This window comes from Nilaparvata lugens, chromosome 11 (genome assembly GCF_014356525.2).
Source record: "Nilaparvata lugens isolate BPH chromosome 11, ASM1435652v1, whole genome shotgun sequence".
Taxonomy (NCBI): domain Eukaryota; kingdom Metazoa; phylum Arthropoda; class Insecta; order Hemiptera; family Delphacidae; genus Nilaparvata; species Nilaparvata lugens.
In genome coordinates this window covers 12,399,285-12,416,961 of record NC_052514.1, presented here as the reverse complement: position 1 = coordinate 12,416,961, position 17,677 = coordinate 12,399,285, and the positions used below count along the sequence as shown (strand labels likewise).

The following is a 17,677-nucleotide window of genomic DNA, read 5'->3' as shown; positions in this document are numbered from 1 at the left end:
TTAATAGTGCATTCAATGAGGCATGCGATGAGGCATGCAATTTATAGTCTACACAGCTGCTGATTTTTTACCAAGTTACATGAGATATTGAATCGCATGCCATGCGATTTATAATCAACTCGACAGCTGATTTATGATGAATAATTATTCTATAGTCTGATTTCTACTCCAATATTGGCGTATGAAGGAGGTCCTTTTCCCTTTTATATTATCCTTGAAATGCAAAATTCCCAAAAACCTTGTATATATGTCGACGCGCAATTTAAAAAGGAAATAACTGTCAAATTTCATGTAGATCTTTTACCGCGTTTTGCCGTAAATGCACAACATATAAAATTTAAACATTAAGAGAAATGCCAAACCGTTGACTTGAATCTTAGACCTCATTCGCTCGGTCAATCACTATGTTTCTGTGCAAATCATTTATTCGTAATCAAGGTAGGATAATATTAGTACTGTGGTCATATTATTTATTTTATTTCATTTTTTATTTTATTTTATTTATATTTTTACACAAAAAAAACACTGTTTGGGAGAGAAAAACTAAGGATACTCCTTGTACTATTCTCTCCCAAATTTAGATAACATTTATCTAACATAAACATTAAGTTCAAAATAGGGTTATGATTTCACTTTACTAAAATTTAGTCCTTTTCAACTAAAAACAACAGAAACTACGATTTTTAAATTCTGACGGTTGAATACAGAAAAAAAAAAAAAAATATTAACAACAAATCACCATAATTGGAAAATTTTGAGTAATTTTCAAAATTTAGAGCCAGAAAAAACACAACTAACTATTATCAGGTGTGTAACTGTAGCTCTTCTAAGGTACTGCTGTATGTAGACTTTTCCCAGAACGTTCATTTAAAGTCGAAACCACCTTCCTCCCGCTTACAATCTCATATGATTTTTCCCCAGGAATATTTTCCAGATTTCAAGAGATTGTCCGGTCGGAAACACTTTGGTAGGGATTTGGTCAGCTCAGGACCGAGATTGGACGCACTAAGCTCCTTTTACTAACATTTTCGCCTTCTCATATTATCTTTCCCTTTGCTTCCCATCCTATTCCCCTTCTCTTTTTTCATCTCCTTCAAGAATTTTTCCTCTCATCCCTCTCACCCAAACTGTCCATTTTATCCAGCCAATGTCCGATTAGGGGAAATATCTAGAAGACAGAGAAGAATGTAATATAAGCAGGAGCTTGGGATTTGACACCCGGAGTACTCCATCATAGCAGATAGGCCTCGGTCAAATCCCCCGGAACTGATATCCCCTTCTGGGGAACTGCTTTGTTTCAAGTCTCATTCTAAGATAATAGATCAGGCTTAAGAGTGCGGTGCACATCCTGTGTAATCTGGAGGTGTATTGTGATAGATATTCAAATTTTAGATGGAAATCTTGAAATAATTACATTTTAAATGTACGATAGAATATTTGTGACCCTTCCATCAATAATATAAATTAGAGTCATCGATATCCATTTATAAAAATGTTAGATATATTATCATAATTGATTATTTATAGTTTAGAGTACTTGTGAAATCATAATTATTTGTATTCAATAAATCGATCCTAATATTCATATAACATTCATAATCAACATAACATTAAATTCATAATAATAAATAGTATGCGATATTTTTTCCGTTTTTTTTTACTTCCAAATAAAAATGGTTTGTTCCAATGAATCAAAATATAATTATTATATTTATTATAATTATGACGTATGCCAATGAAAAAGTAATAAAAAATGACTAATGGAATACAAAATGGTGGTATCAATGCGTGTCTAACGATTGCATGATGGGCCTTGATTAGCTTTGTTACGATGAAAACTCGGCTACCATTGGCTCTCCACCTCATTGGCCACTCCTACTTTTACCACAAAGGACCAAACAGCTGAATTTGAACACTTACTCTACCTATTTATGGTTTCTAGTCTATATATCGTGAACTTCATTATATGATGTTGAGATCGAACCTTTATTCCTCATTACTCTGATTGAAATAATTCACTTAGAATATATATTTAGATAAGAATAAATTAGAAATTGAATTTTTTCAAATACTTAATAATGAATAGTAGATGCATAACCCGGTTTTTGACGCTTTTTTATGACTTTCCCCCCTCCCCCCTCCCCCGCACCCATCCTACTTCCCCGCACTCCCCGCTCCTGCCGCACCTCCCCGCCCCCTTAGAAGAACCTCTCTCTCTCTCTCTAGAAGAAGAGGAAGAAGAAGAGAAGAAGAAGAGGAAGAAGAAGGAGAAGAAGAAGAGGAAGAAGAAGGAGAAGAAGAAGAGGAAGAAGAAGGAGAAGAAGAAGGAGAGGAGATGATACTCTCTCTTGATGCTCTAGTAATATAGTCATGGCTATTACATTTAGTCATGCTCAATTAATTAGTCATAGATAGAGGAGAGGAAGATGATACTCTCTCTCTCTCTCTTGTCATGCTCTAGTTAATATAGTCATGGCTAATTACATTTAGTCATGCTCAATTACATTTAGTCATAGTCTATTTGATGATTAATAGTAGAGAGAGATATGTGTGTGAGACAACCTTGGGTGTTATCATTACGCACCAATTCTGCTCTTACCTGATGATTAACATGTTTCAAAATTTCACTTCGGAGAGCATACAAGCACGATTGCTGTTGTGCTCTAATTCAATACGTCACTATTGTCACGTTTTGCAATTTCAGTTCACATAGCTTACAAGGACAAATGCAGTTCCGCTCTAATTCAATACTTGAGTATCGTCACGTTTTTGCAGAGTTCACAAGGACGAATGCATCTCTGTTCTAATTCGTGCATTAACACGTACATACTCTTGTTTCAGCTTGGAAAAATGCATGTGAAGATTGAAATAGAATGTAGCTATTTCTCCCAAGCAATTTGCATAGTGAAAATCGGTTAAAGATTGATATGATCCTAACTTTAGGGTTTTAGAACATCGGCGTAGATACTTAAACCCATCTTATCAGTTATTAAATCACCTACTTGATCTTCTGTCAAATTATGAGATTTCGCTTCAATCCAATTCATATGGAAACTAACTTTCGCATAATTTCGCACTATTTGGTATGCTATTCGGTGTATAAATAATGTGAGATAATCGTTGAATGTAGCCGAACATTGTAATCTTGTCACTTCATCATTCTCTGTATTTTTAATTGAAGTTGCTATTTCCTCACGAATTGATTTGAGTGTAGCTTGTAATTCATCTTTCTTAATAAATGCTTGCATTTCACTACTCAGATCATTTTTCAATACATAAGTTTCGCTAAACGTAGTTAGCAATGTATTCAAATCGTTTTTTGAAACAAATTGTTCAATCCCCTCCATAAGATTTGTCTTTATCGTATTAGTCATTGCAGATAATCGATCTTCTAACTCTTGTTTTGTTATAACAATGTTATTCAATGCCCGCACAGTTTTATCCAAATATTCCTTATCAACAGATAATGAATGAGTTTCATTTACTCTAGTAAAAAGTTCTGTGCTAAGCTGTTTCAATCTAGTATTCAGATAATTTCTATCTAATACTTGCAAATCTTTAATCTTGTCTGAGATAACTTTCAATTTCTCATCCAAATAATTCTTGTCAACTTTATTATCGTTGATCGTATTCAAGTGTGATCTGAATATCTCTGTTGTTGATTTGAGATCATGAAGAGAATTCTCCAAATTGATAGATTTCTCTAAGTCCCCTATCGATAGTGTCAGATAACTGTTGTAATGTACTGAAGATGTGTTCCTTTTCGATCTTGTTCAATCCAATATTCTTAACTATATTAGATAATTGCGAATCTAAATACGAATGCAGAGATTCACTAACACCCTGTTGATTAATTGCCTGTATTATTCTCTCACTAAAACTGGTAAGATCTGGTTCATTCCATACAATGTCTTTTTTCGCGGCGACTCTCTCGCTTTTACCTCCGAATCTGTGCACGCTCATTCTGCAACTAAACAATAATTTTACCTTCACGCAATTCTTCTATAATTGATGCAATCTCAACATCATGAGCTGAGTGCCCAGCAAGTTCTGATGATTTTAATAAATGAAGTCTCTGAACCAATTCGTCATAGTTGTCATAATATTGGTAAATTCTATTGCTAGAAGTATTTTTTGCAAATTTCAATAAGCCAGAACCTCTCTTACTTGTTTTTTTAACAGGAAACAGCATTTGAATTAAGCGAGACTTTACACCACTGTTACGTTTCACATATCCTCGTCTATCCAAATGAACTTTTGTTATTGATAAAATCTTCTTGTATTATTTAGATCTTTTTCATCAAGAGATATGAATTTGGTCTTTGCGCAAATAACAGTTCTAATAGTCCATGTGTAATTCGGAATTTTCGTTATCAATATAAAAGAAGTAGTTATCAAAGCTAACAACCATCTCACCCATAAAATATAATTTTCGGTCAGAATCGTAGGAAATTCCATAAGGAATCGAGTTATCCAATTTTTCACTATGAAATGTATACAAATATTGTGCAAGCACTTGATTCTTTATCTTCTTTATGTTAGCGCTTGTATCACTCTCAAGCCTAGTTGAATTAAATATACTTGATTCGTTCATGCTTAGATCTTTTTCAGCTGCTGATGGTGATGCAACTTCTATTGTTTCATCATCATGTTTTTCTCCCAATTCCATACTTTCGTCTTCTTCTTCTTCTTCTTCTTCTTGTTCCTCCTTTTTTGGTATAAAACTCTGATCAGAGTGGAGAGAAGATTTAGTTTTCCCCATTTCAACTAAAGGTGTGATAATCGGTTTAAAAAGTTTTTCTCTGTAATTGTCAGATTGCTTTTCAAAATGTACAATGCTTCTATGTTTATCTCTAATAACTTTCCTCAATTTCTTAATCTTATCGATTAGAGCAACACTAGCGTTTTGTCTTCTACGAGACATCCTCATTCTTTCACTGCTACTCACTCTCTACTGAATGTCAATAAAGTTATCCAGACCCTGTCTATATTTTCCACTATTAGCTGTACATTCGGTCATAATAGTAAGAAAACTATGCTTCTTAGAATTCCACACATTTGAACACAATTTACTGAAATCTCTGAAGCAAATATCTTCACCCACATAGTCTCTATGTATTAATTTGAGTGATAATTGATCAATTTTGAATATAACAATCATATTTGCATTATCTCTGGTGAAATGTTTTTGTGTTGCACCATAACTTTGAATTAAATATGCTGTATCAATATTACGATGTCTACCCATAGTAAAATAATCTCTTATTTGAGGTGTGTGACTAAGTTGTAAATCATCGAATATGGCAAGAGAAAATTGTTTCAATTTATTGGGGTGGAGAATTCTCTCAGGAATATCATTGACATGAAATTCAATACCTTTCATTTTTGAAAAGACTTTTCTTAAAAACAAGTACCTAGCTTATATTTTGGTTTCAACACTTTTAATTTGAATCGTCTATTAAATGCAGAGTTTAGTGATTCTAAAACACGTTTACGATGTTTTTTAGTTACATCTTTAGGTCGCATTCCAATGCTACTGTGTACTGTATTGTTATAATCATCTACAATATTTTGTAAGTTATTAACCCAGTTTTTACTCCCACGTTCAGTTAAAGATCGATATATTTTTGATTTTATTGTACGATTAAATCTCTCAGCGATACTAGCTTTCTTATCAGTAAAAACAGAATAATGCTTGATATTATACTTATCTAACAAATCTTTCACATGCTTATTAAAATACTCCTTCCCTCCATCTGTCTGGAAAAAACGCATATGTCTATTCTTACAAATAATGGGTTCGAGTGCATTATAAACACTTTGTGCAGTCTTATTCTTTAAAGGTATACAATAAGCGTACTTAGTAAAACAATTAATAACAACTAAAATATAACGATATCCTTTATTGAATTTAGATAAGCTACCCATCTCAATCAGATCTGATTGATATAAATCGTTCTCATTCTTCAACTCATATCTGCGTGTGGGGTAATTTACACGTGCAGCAGAGTGAAGCTCTGCTGCTAATTTTGCTCTAATATTACTCATTCTTCTTCTTTGTGTGAAGACACGCTTGAAACAGAATTCGATGTGTTGGTCACTAGCTTGTTACACACACACTGATCTGTGCCATCAGTTTGCTATTTTGTAGTGACCGAATGGTAATGTATCGATTCCGTTCTCTGCAATAAAGCGTTTGTCATCGAACGGGCTTAAACAAACCTTTGCGCATTCAATTTGATGCATGTTATGATTGAAGGATCTCAACATATTACATTTTTCTATATGTTGGCATCGTTCAATCAAACATTTTTTATACAAGTCAAAACTAAGTTTTCTATTTTTCACATGTGTCTTCACACCTTTTGCTACACACTTATTTACAGTTTCCTCCTTCTCATTATTTACAAGATATGAATATAATTTCGCCCGTAATCCCAGAAAAGATTTTAAAGGAAATGAAGCTGCCTCATCCTTAAATTTCCCTACAACTTTATTCCTCTCATTGGAGAAGCATTCGTGCTCAGCTGGGTAATTTGAAGTGTCAAACAATTCTAGATTTTCTCTTATCAGTTGGTAGACGTCGGGTGTCTCCAATGATAAGAGGAAGCTATCTGTATCAGTCATACAGAGCTGGATGCGTTGCCATGGTATGATTTTTTGCAATTTACAATAGAAAAAATCATACATGTGCAGTTTACTCAAATCCAGAATGCAGAAACCTGAATAGATTGGCTTATTCATTTTTAGTTCCAACTTTCGCGAGAAAACCGCAATCACATCCGAGCTTATTATCTGCCAGCGTTTACATAGGGGATTTGAAATGTACTTATCTAGACGCTTGGCGTCTGTGATAATTTGAACATTACATTGATGCCGATTTCCCTGTATCGATTTTCCATAGCATAAGTTACTCATCTGTTTAAAGAAGGACACTTCAAATTTATTTTTCGCGGCTTGCCTATTACAGGTATTGAACTCAATGTAGTTCTTCAACCAAGGCGATTGGGAAAAGCTAATGACTCGATGTACCTTTGTTAATTGCAATCCGAGTTGAAGGTACAGTTTCAAATTCATGTAATGAACAATGTACCTCTCTCGATCAAAAAGCGTGTTCATGAGTTTTTTAGTCAGAGTTTGACCGTTCTCATTGGTTTGGTACTCGGAGAACAATTCGCTAGGAGGAATTTGATGAAGTGGAGCGAGAGGGAAATTGGCATGCATATCATGTAACTCCTGTGGGTACTTGAGATCACATTCAATTACATAACCAGTTTCTGATTCACTCTCCAAATTTGTAAAGTCAAGAGCATGGATTTCTTCCTCTGAGAGGAACTTGAAATTTCCATAAGGTAAGAATTGATTCATAGAGTGCGCATACAAAGAATTACAATCTATATAAAGCAAATAGTTACTTGGTTTTGTGGGATCGTATGTGTCAGGGATGTGTTTGTTATTGGCTTCGCAATAACGCTTGCCAATAAACGAAACACCACCGCGCATTCCTGATTCAAACAATAGATGTATATCAGGATCGCTAATCAATTGGAGTTCAACCCGGGTGAACTTTAACATACAATTCCAAGTGTAATGAGCAAGCGAAAGAAAATGAGTCACATCGAGGCCATATGACCTAAAAAGCGTTGACCTCATTTCTTCGAAAACCTCAACTAATAGCATGACGTCTAGGCACAGATAGAAATCATGATACTCGCCGAGAGATTTCAACTTGAATGTTGAGAACACTCTTTGTGCATGCTCATATTCTTTGGGGGAGAGGGGTGTATCGTTAAGATCATTATAAAAACATTCTATCGGAGGGAGAGAAGTCTCAGCGAATTTTTCAGGGCAAGATATGTACGAATAGGGATATACTCCTTTTTTCAACAATAGTTGCCTTTGTTCGAGATCGGGGTCATTAAATACTGAAAACAGTCGTTTGAACTTCGATTCCATATCTGTACTATCTACCAAGTTGCGCACTAATACTTCTAAAGATTCATTCATAAATTTATATGAATCTAAAAACTTGATTTTTCCCACTGTCAATGTCAAAAATCTTTCTGATGTATTGGCGATACAGGAAATTTTTTTTTACATTTTGCGAGAGCTTTTAGAATAAAATGACTGTCAAATCCGCTAAAATTATGGAAGTAACAGCTAATCGTATCGTCAGTTCGAGTATTTAAATTACACGACACATGAGCAGCACACAAAAACTTTCCATTTTCATGTGCATGATGGCGTACCTTTGTGTCTGTTTCGGTAAAAACTTCATCGCAAAGGCCGCACTTATCAGCGTTTTGAAATTCGCGTTGCTGACGTTCACTTAAATGCTCCATCGGAATTTCACATTTTATATCTGCACTCAATAAATCGCCCACTTCGATTATTTCCTTGAGAAATTTCTCCATGATCTTTTCATTGATATTACTCGATCTATAGAGTACTGGCCCGTACGCGATATCCCCATTCACATCAATTACAACGAAACAATACCCGCATGGAATATGACGCGCCGTTTTCTTGGTGTAACTTCTGGTAATAGGTACATCCTCAGATTCATTATCATCCATATTCACAACAAATGTTTCCAAATCCGCGTAGATTGTATACTTTTTCTTCAAAGTCGAACCGAGTTTTCTAAATTTGATTGTCTCACCACGTTTTGGGTATGAAGTTCTCTGAGACTGGAACTTTGAACAAAGCTCTAGATGTCTCATCAAATTTGCTTTCCCATCCCGGTTTACTCTTTTGTCTGATGTAAATCTGTGAAAACAGAAATTACAAACAGCTACTTGTTCTTTAGCTTTCGAAAGGTGAGAAAGAAGACGCGACAATCCGTTTTTCCCGTTCGCGGTGTTAATTAAACAAAAATGAGTTTTTCCTGCATCGCCTTTCAACATTAAAAGATTAATTTGGTATTTACGCGTACGGAATATGCTTGTTCGATAGGGGAAAAACTTTTTGTTATCATACGCGATAACATGAATTGCGATGTCTGTATTGAGAATTTCAAATTTCTTTATGTCGCGATCGGTGGTTGGGAAATTAACTCCGCGAGTGTTCAGCCTGTGAGCAAATTTGCTCAAATATTTCACCGTTAAGCGACTGTTATTCGGTTTCTGGTGAAAATAGGCTAGAACACTCCACAGAAAACACTTTTTATCAGAAAGATTTTTGATATTGATAACACATTTCTTATTGTTGATGAACTGGGGTGTTTGAATATAACTGCTTGTGTACATTGGATTATATCTAATCACATTTACATCAAGCGAGTCAATCTTCTTCAACACCCACCCACTCCCAAATCGAACAAAGTTATCGAATGAACTTAAAATTTTCCTAACTGCTAACATAAATTGTTCATTCAATTCGTCATAACTCTCCAAGACATTCATGCCTATGGCCGAGTAGCTATGAAGATTCACAATGGATGAAACAGCTTCGGATTCCTCTGATTCTAAAACTACCATCTTATACAATAATACATTTAATACTAAAAACCATTTGACATTTCCTTCGAAACGTGCAGCGTGTTCTCTTATTATCTCGAAAACACGAGTTTTCGAGTTTTGAAGCACATTTTCAATGTCAGGTGCTACGTTTTCGAAGGAAATGCGATGGCGAATTGCTCGCGAACTCACCCCTCCAACTCTGTGTTCTCTGCTATGCTCCATCTCTGCTACTAGCGGGTTACTGAAAACAAACAAAGAATATATTACTATGGCACAGAATTAGATATAAAAACAAGTAAACATTAATCTAAAAATCAGTTGTGATTTAACAAGCTGCAAGTACAGTGCAAAAAATGCTCTCACAGGATCAGATTTTCATGCACGAACGATTGAGGTTATTAACATTTGATAATCGATGGAAATTAGAATCGAGTCTGTTGTCACCTCAAAATATGGCTAAACAGGGTTTTAAATTTGTGCGAGCACCTGACGTTGTTCAATGCGTGTTTTGTTCAGTATATTTAGAAAATTGGTTGCCAACAGACGATCCTAGTAAGGAACATGAACGATGTAGTCCAAATTGTGGATGGCGCAAAGAAGATAATATTTCATGTGAAGAGGAGAATTTCGATAATAATATTCTACGGCAATATGAAGAACGAGTTTTAACTTTCCATCGTCCAGAACCATTCAAGCTCTCGGTATTTATTAATAGAGCAGACTATTTTGCAATAAATGGATACTTTTTACATGAGAAATCATATCTGCAATGTGTATATTGCAAATATATTATTGAAAATCCTTATGAAAAAGTGATACATGTTCCATTTTGTATATATAAAAAGATGAGCTATAATGGAAAAGAAACGACAAATGATGAAAAAGAAGATGCTGTGGGAAAACAAGCTGGATATTGTACAATATGCACTCTGTTGTAATCGAGATATTAGTGATTCCTAAGTGCATTGTAGTAGTAGTAGTATCAGGAAAGAAGTAACTTCTGAAAAATCATGATTAGAAAAATAAAGAATTGTATCATACTTACATGCAATGAATGATGTGCTGTACTGTCTCTCTCTCTCTCTCTCTCTGCTTACACTAGTTCTTCACACGTCTTTCCTCCTCGAAGACTGGAGTGATTATGCAGTCTCGAACTCTGTGAAATCAACGAACATAATGAAAATCACAATAATAATATTGAGAAGAAATTTAGCAAGTCAACATGTGATGTTAATTATGAAAATTAATGAGGAGATTACATTCGAAATATTGTTATTCGAGATATGTGGAAGTGAGAATTCGAGTGCATTGTGAGAATTTGATATTTTTTCTCTGAATGCAACTTGCTGTACGTGTAAGAATGCATTTGTATGTCAAGGATGTGACAAGCGGGAAAATGCACTATCTCTCACTCACCCTAAAACAGAGAGAGAGGAACGAATGAGTATATAAGCGGCGGTCAATGGATTTGCCAGCTTCACTCGACCACTAGTCACGTTTCACACATATCCTAGCTATCATCATGGAGTCCACACGTGAGCAGTACATCCTTCCGGATACACCTCCTCAACAAGAACCATCATTCCCATCTTACTGGGCAGTGCAAGCTGCGCGGAAGAAGAAGATTCCTTCTACCACCGCTGCTCCCCCTGCTGCTGTCGCATCCGACCCCGAGGAGTCGCCCCTGAAGAGACGTGGAGTCTTCGTGGAGAGAGGGATGAGCGGCGATGAGCTCATTATACCAGACACACCACCACCATCTCATCTAGGATGGGCACCGAAGCGAGTGCCGCTAACAACAATTACCACCAACAGACAGCAGGGGAAGAGAAAACTGCAATTTCTCGAGGATGAGGAAGAAACCAACTTCGTACCCCCAAAGGTTAGTTATTTCAAATATTATTAACATGTAATGTGAACAGATAATTTTAAATAATGTTGTCATCCAAAAGCTTGCTAGTATCTGATAAATTTCTTACTGAGAAAAACTAATTTCCAATGTTCACATTACATGTACTCACATTGGAGTTATTGATGAATCTGATTTGAAAGACAATTTCTTGATAACGAATATAGGAACTTAATTCAACTTTAGAGATCAGTCAAGATGTACATTCAACTACATGAATATGATATATTCATTTGAATTGAGCATAAATTGTTTTATGAAATCAAGAAATATAATTATTTGAAGTGATTAGGTTGAATGCATGCTACTATCTAATAAGTGAGAAAAAACTAATTTCCAATAGATGTCTTTGTACAATGCACAATGTGGAGCATAAATTGTTTTATGAAATCAAGAAATATAATTATTTGAAGTGATTAGGTTGAATGCATGCTACTATCTAATAAGTGAGAAAAAACTAATTTCCAATAGATGTCTTTGTACAATGCACAATGTGGAGCATAAATTGTTTTATGAAATCAAGAAATATAATTATTTGAAGTGATTAGGTTGAATGCATGCTACTATCTAATAAGTGAGAAAAAACTAATTTCCAATAGATGTCTTTGTACAATGCACAATGTGATATTAAATGATTAGAGTTCAGTTAAGATGTGTATAATTTTATTTTTGAACTGATCAAGCTTACTAGTAGTTCAGTCAAAAATTGAATAAGATGAATATTTTGATTTCATTATTATGATGCTTACATATTTTTTGCTATAATATTGAAGTGATAAGAAAATTACTGATTCAGTTGATAGTTATTTGTTGCAATGAAAGAGTTTGCTTATTAATTTGATTCACTATTGGATTCTGCAAGAAATATTATTTCAATAACTGATATTACTCACTTTGTGTAGAGAATGTCTTGTCAATCCGATGATATCAAGTTGAGATTATGACAATAATCTGTTGATCACAAGTAGTTGATAATCTGAAACAAATTATAATAAAGTTACTAATCATAGATTTTCATTTAACAGAAACATATGTCTGAGAACACCTCCATGGCTCCGCTACTGGAGGAGGCAGCCGCACGGGATGATGATGATGATGAGGACTTCATCACACTAATCAATAAACCAACGCCAAAACCGTGGGTACCTCTCCGTGAGCTGGCGGAGGATGTTCCACATGGTATAATCGCAGTACGGGAGGAAACGAACCATCACGGTAGAAGAATTATTTTAAAAATTAATATTGCATCTACGAAGAAAATCTCTGAGGTATACCTGCCTCAGAGATTTTCTTCAATAATTTCACCTGCTAAAGTTGTAAAATTTAATTCTAACTGTAAAAATTTAGGAATAGTAGTGAAGCATATAACCGCTACATGGAGCGATATTAAGATTGTTAAAATTTAACAATCTTATTCTCATAGCATGTAGTGGTTATATGTTTCACAAGTAGTATATAATGTAAATATTGTAGTGTTTGATAATAAATTGTAATATTGTTTTTAAAAAATTGTTCTTAATTCTCACCTGTTTGTTGTGTCAAAGAAGAAGAAGAAGATGTAGAATAGTTCACGCAAGAATAGATCCACTTGTAACTGAACACTCAATGAATGTAGAATAGTAATGCTCTTGTACAGTCAATGAGTGTTCGCTCACAAGAGAAGCTATTTTATAGTTGCTGCTGCGCACACGCGCATGCCAGTCTTGACCTTGTTGCGAGATTCTCCTCCATCTGTTTGCGCTATACACTCACTATAGGTATAACAATCTATTTTTATCAGTATGCTTACAACACTTGAATGGAGAAGTTGTGCAATGAAGATAATCGTATGGAGAGTTTTATTTGTTCTTCTCTTTATAATATGTTGTGTGAATATGCTATTACTTTTCCATATTGCTTTGAAAAAATATGATTCAATGCAAAATGATAGTAAGAGAATATTGGAATCTATACAAAATGTACGAAATAAGATTAGGGATTTGGAAACACCTCAATTGATGCAGGAATCACTGCTAGTAAGAAATCATACATTATCTTATATCAAATCATGTGTCAATTCATCAGATGCTTCTCTCGATGTTAGTCTAAGACATTGGTATAGATTTATGATTGATGAACGTTCAATTCTTTGCAATTTCTACAAAACTTACAACATACTTAACAAGTGTGTTAATAAGACACATCATGATGATAGAAAATTGTATTCCCTATTGATTAAAACATACCAACTTTGTAGTAATATATAAAGCACATAGTGAGACAATTTCTTTGTCTCTCGATTGAGGTTAAGTGTTTGATTAATTAACCTCAGTCGGTGTTCAACTATTGAGTTGAAAGGTAATGAAAAATGGTATGTAGAAGAAAGTTATCTTCTAGGAAACGAGGTAAAGGAATCTTGACTTCGGCTAGCAAAATTGTCAAAGGTATAGCGGGTACTGCAGGGGACATTACATCAACTATTATAAATAAATTAATAAACGCATCACCTGAAATTCACCTCCCGGGGGGGTACCAGTGGTGTGGCCCTGGCACTAAGGTTAATGAAAGGTTAAAGAGGGGGGATGAAGGCATAAATTCATTAGATAGAGCCTGTAAGGTACATGATATAGCATACACTCAAAATAGTGATAATAAGTCGCGTGCGATTGCAGACAGAGCTCTTGCAAACACAGCGTGGGAAATATTCAAGAATCCAAAATCATCTCTAAGTGAAAGAGCACTTAGTTATCTTGTAACAAACGTGATGAAAGCTAAAGCAGCATTTGGCGGTGGATTGAGAAAGAAGAAGAAGAAGAAGAGCATAGTGAAAACTCATAGCAGCTCGATAAGGAAAAAAGCTATTGCTCAGTTGAAACAGCATATTGCAGGTAAAGGTTACTATTTGAAACCGTACCCTCCAATCTCGAGAGGTGGTCGTATTTTGATTGGGCCCAACCCCACATCCTCCTCCTCCTCACCATATGGTGTAAGTTTATTCCCAAAGAAAAAAAGAGTTAAAAAACGTAGAACGACAAAGAAGGTGAAAAAATGAATATCGATGGTGAATTGTCCAATCACGATCTAATAAAATGGTGTAAATTATTACAAATTCCCCTACGAGGTGTATACATGATAGATACATTACCTAATAAAATTCTAAAAAATGAGAATTGTATTGTTAATTTAGACACTCAATCCGGACATGGTACACACTGGGTTGGTTATAAGAAACGAGGATCAAATGTTTACTATTTTGATCCAATTGGTAATTTACAACCACCTTATGAATTGAATAAATATTGGAAAAAAGAAACAGGTGTAAATATCTTTTACAATGTTGAGCACATGCAACCATTACATACAAATATATGTGGACACCTTATGCTCTTGTTTTTTGCGAACCAGTTGTAATCCAGTATTTGTACCGAAAACATATAAGATGGTTGTTATTACATTACGATCTAGATCAAGTGATCTCTATGAACATTTACAAGAAATTCTCGATTTGGATAAAAATAAAGAATGGGAAATTGGATTGATTAATTTCTGTACTTACAATAGCATTGCAAATGTTATAAAAGGTAAAAATTCTAGCTTCAAATATGGTGATAAATTAATTGATCTTGATACGGGTGCATATGAAGTTGATGACATTATATTAGCTTTAAAGAGTAAATTGAATAGTGACGAAAAGAAACTTAATATAAGAGCTAACACGAATACTATGAAGCTCGAAATTCGTTCTGATAAGCCTATTGACTTTACATCATCTACTTCAATAGGAAAAATGCTTGGTTTTGATAATGTTATATTACAACCGAATAAATGGTATTATTCTCAGCATTTAGTTAGCATAACAAATATTAACTCTATTGTAGTTGAGTGCAATATAGCCTGTGGGAGTTACTTCGAGGGCAAACAGAAACATATTATATACGAGTTCTCACCTAGAGTACCTAGCGGGTATTTGATAAATGAAACACCTAATCCGATAATCTATATGCCTTTAAACACACATAGAATTCAAAGCATTAATGTAAAGGTAACCGATCAAGAAGGATCGTTTATTGATTTCCGAGGAGATATAATTACAATTAGACTTCACATTCGTGAAAAACAAAGAACTTGAAATGGGATTCCTCGTTTTCAAACCTCGCACTAGCATTTGCTCACAGAAGCTCATTAGAGACTCGAACGTGATAGAGTCAACACCTAAAAAGCTACGTGCTATATCGGCGAAAAGCGCGAGAATATTGGAAAAGTTGGGATTTATAGTAGATTGGCGTCATGTACGGCGCCTCAATTAGTGAAATACTCGATGTTGAATCTCAACTCGAGTTCTATAATGATATTACTAAATTTCAGTTCCATACTCATACAGTATATTCGGGACAAGAAATTAAACCCTCAGATGAAGCTCGCATCCATGTGGCTTCTATGGATCAGTACAGCCTTCCATGCAAATCATTTATATTTATTGAGGGGGAGGTGAAGTGTACAAAACCAGCTGCGAAGGCTGGGGATGCTCCGATAGAAGCTAAGTATATATTATCCAGTAACCTCATAGGAAATCTCTTTGATGAAATTCGATATGAATTGGCTGGTCAACAAATTTCTAAATCAAGACTAATTGGATTAACATCAACAATTAAAGCTATACTAGTGAAAAATATGTTTGATAAGAACACATATCACTTGGCCGGGTTTGACAGAGCAGGATATACACTGAAAGATAATAAGTTTACATTCTGTGTACCTCTTAAATTAGTTTTACCATTTTTTGAAGACTTTCAAAGAATAATTTTAAACTTGAAACAAGAACTTGTATTATTAAGATCGCCAACAGATCTCAATTGCATCGAGTCTACAGAAGCAACAAACGTTAATATAAAAATAACGAAGCTTCAATGGAGAATTCCCTATATTACTTTAGAAGATCATGTGAGGTTGAAATTTTTGAGATTGCTCGATGCTGATACACCGCTGAAGCTGAGCTTTCGTCATTGGGAGATTTCAGAATTACCAAATTTACAAAATAGCACTGTTCATTCTTGGGCAGTAAAAACCGCATCCCATCTCGACACACCAAAGTATGTTGTTTTAGCGTTTCAAACAGATCGTAAGAATAAAATTAATAAATCAATCTCGGAATTTGATAGTTGTAATCTTCAAAATGCAAAGGTGTACTTGAACTCTGACTATTTTCCTTATGAAAACCTCCTTGGTAAACAAGAATTGATGTACCGTATGTTTTTGGATTTTCCCTCGGCGTACTATAACCATAGTATCAATACTGAGCTTGGAACAGAGATTGATTTTGACACATTTTGTACTAAAACACCTCTGATTGTAATTGACTGTTCACATCAATCTTCTCATTTGAAATCCTCCACAGATATTAGAATAGATATGGAATTTAAGGAAGCTGTACCTCCAAATACTTCCGCTTATTGCATTTTAATCAGTGATCGTATCATGGAGTACACTCCCCTTACTTCCATGGTGAAGGAAGTTCAGTAATTTCTCGATAGAGTACAAGCTATATAAGTATTGCATTTTTCAAATTTTACTCATTTGAGGTTTTAGCTTTGATCGGTTAACATCTAGAATGTCTTCTAATTCTGAGAAGAAAACACGCTCTATTGGGATACAGTGCGATCTTGATAAAGAAGACAGCATCTACTATGACTCAAGATGTAGTACGCCTATAATGTGTTATAATTCTGAGAAGAAAACACAATCTATTGACACGCAGTGTGATCTTGACACCGAACAAGACTTCTTCTACTATCACTCAAGATGTAGTACACCTAAACCACAGGAGGAGAATGGAGGAGGAGGAGGAGGAGGAGGAGGAGGAGAAGGAGGAGGAGGAGGAGAAAGGAGGACAAAGGAGGAGGACAAAACAGCGCAAGAGGAGGAGGAATCCCCCTGTAAAAAATTTGCAACAGTCGACATGCATTGGTTCAAGGGAACTTCTAATCAAATTATCGTGAAAGAAATCGGAATCGTAGATCAGCTAAATAGCTTTGTTGTGTTACATTTCAAGTCGCCATTTGCAAAGTCGGAATTGAATGCTAAATTGCGTAAGCAAGTAACATGGGCTGAGAACAATTATCACAAAATACGCTGGGAAGATGGTAATTTTATTTATACAGACGAATTATTGATATCTTATCTTGAAGGATATGATAAAATCTACACAAAAGGTACAGAGAAAGCTAAGTTTCTTAGAAGGTTACACAAAAACGTATGTTGTTTACCGGATGAAATTGAGAAACCAAATTTCAACTACTTTACAAGTTCTTGGTGTTATAATGCCTGTGAA

At 34.8% G+C, this 17,677-nt stretch overlaps 2 protein-coding genes across 2 annotated transcripts; one reads left to right on the top strand and one right to left on the bottom strand.

The window, feature by feature from the left end:
• Nucleotides 1-5,418: 5,418 nt before the first annotated feature.
• On the bottom strand, nucleotides 5,419-11,259 carry LOC120353558. The gene is made up of 2 exons (XM_039437603.1): nucleotides 10,507-11,259; nucleotides 5,419-9,702 (listed from the first exon to the last, which is right to left on the bottom strand). Exon 2 carries the CDS (start codon nucleotides 9,681-9,683, stop codon nucleotides 8,052-8,054), a length of 1,632 nt encoding a protein of 543 aa, XP_039293537.1. The 5' UTR covers nucleotides 9,684-9,702; nucleotides 10,507-11,259; the 3' UTR covers nucleotides 5,419-8,051.
• Nucleotides 10,947-12,916, top strand: LOC120353559. Its single transcript, XM_039437604.1, has 2 exons — nucleotides 10,947-11,343; nucleotides 12,396-12,916. The coding sequence occupies exons 1-2, from the start codon at nucleotides 10,984-10,986 to the stop codon at nucleotides 12,774-12,776; spliced, it is 741 nt and encodes a 246-aa protein (XP_039293538.1). The 5' UTR covers nucleotides 10,947-10,983; the 3' UTR covers nucleotides 12,777-12,916.
• Nucleotides 12,917-17,677: the final 4,761 nt, after the last annotated feature.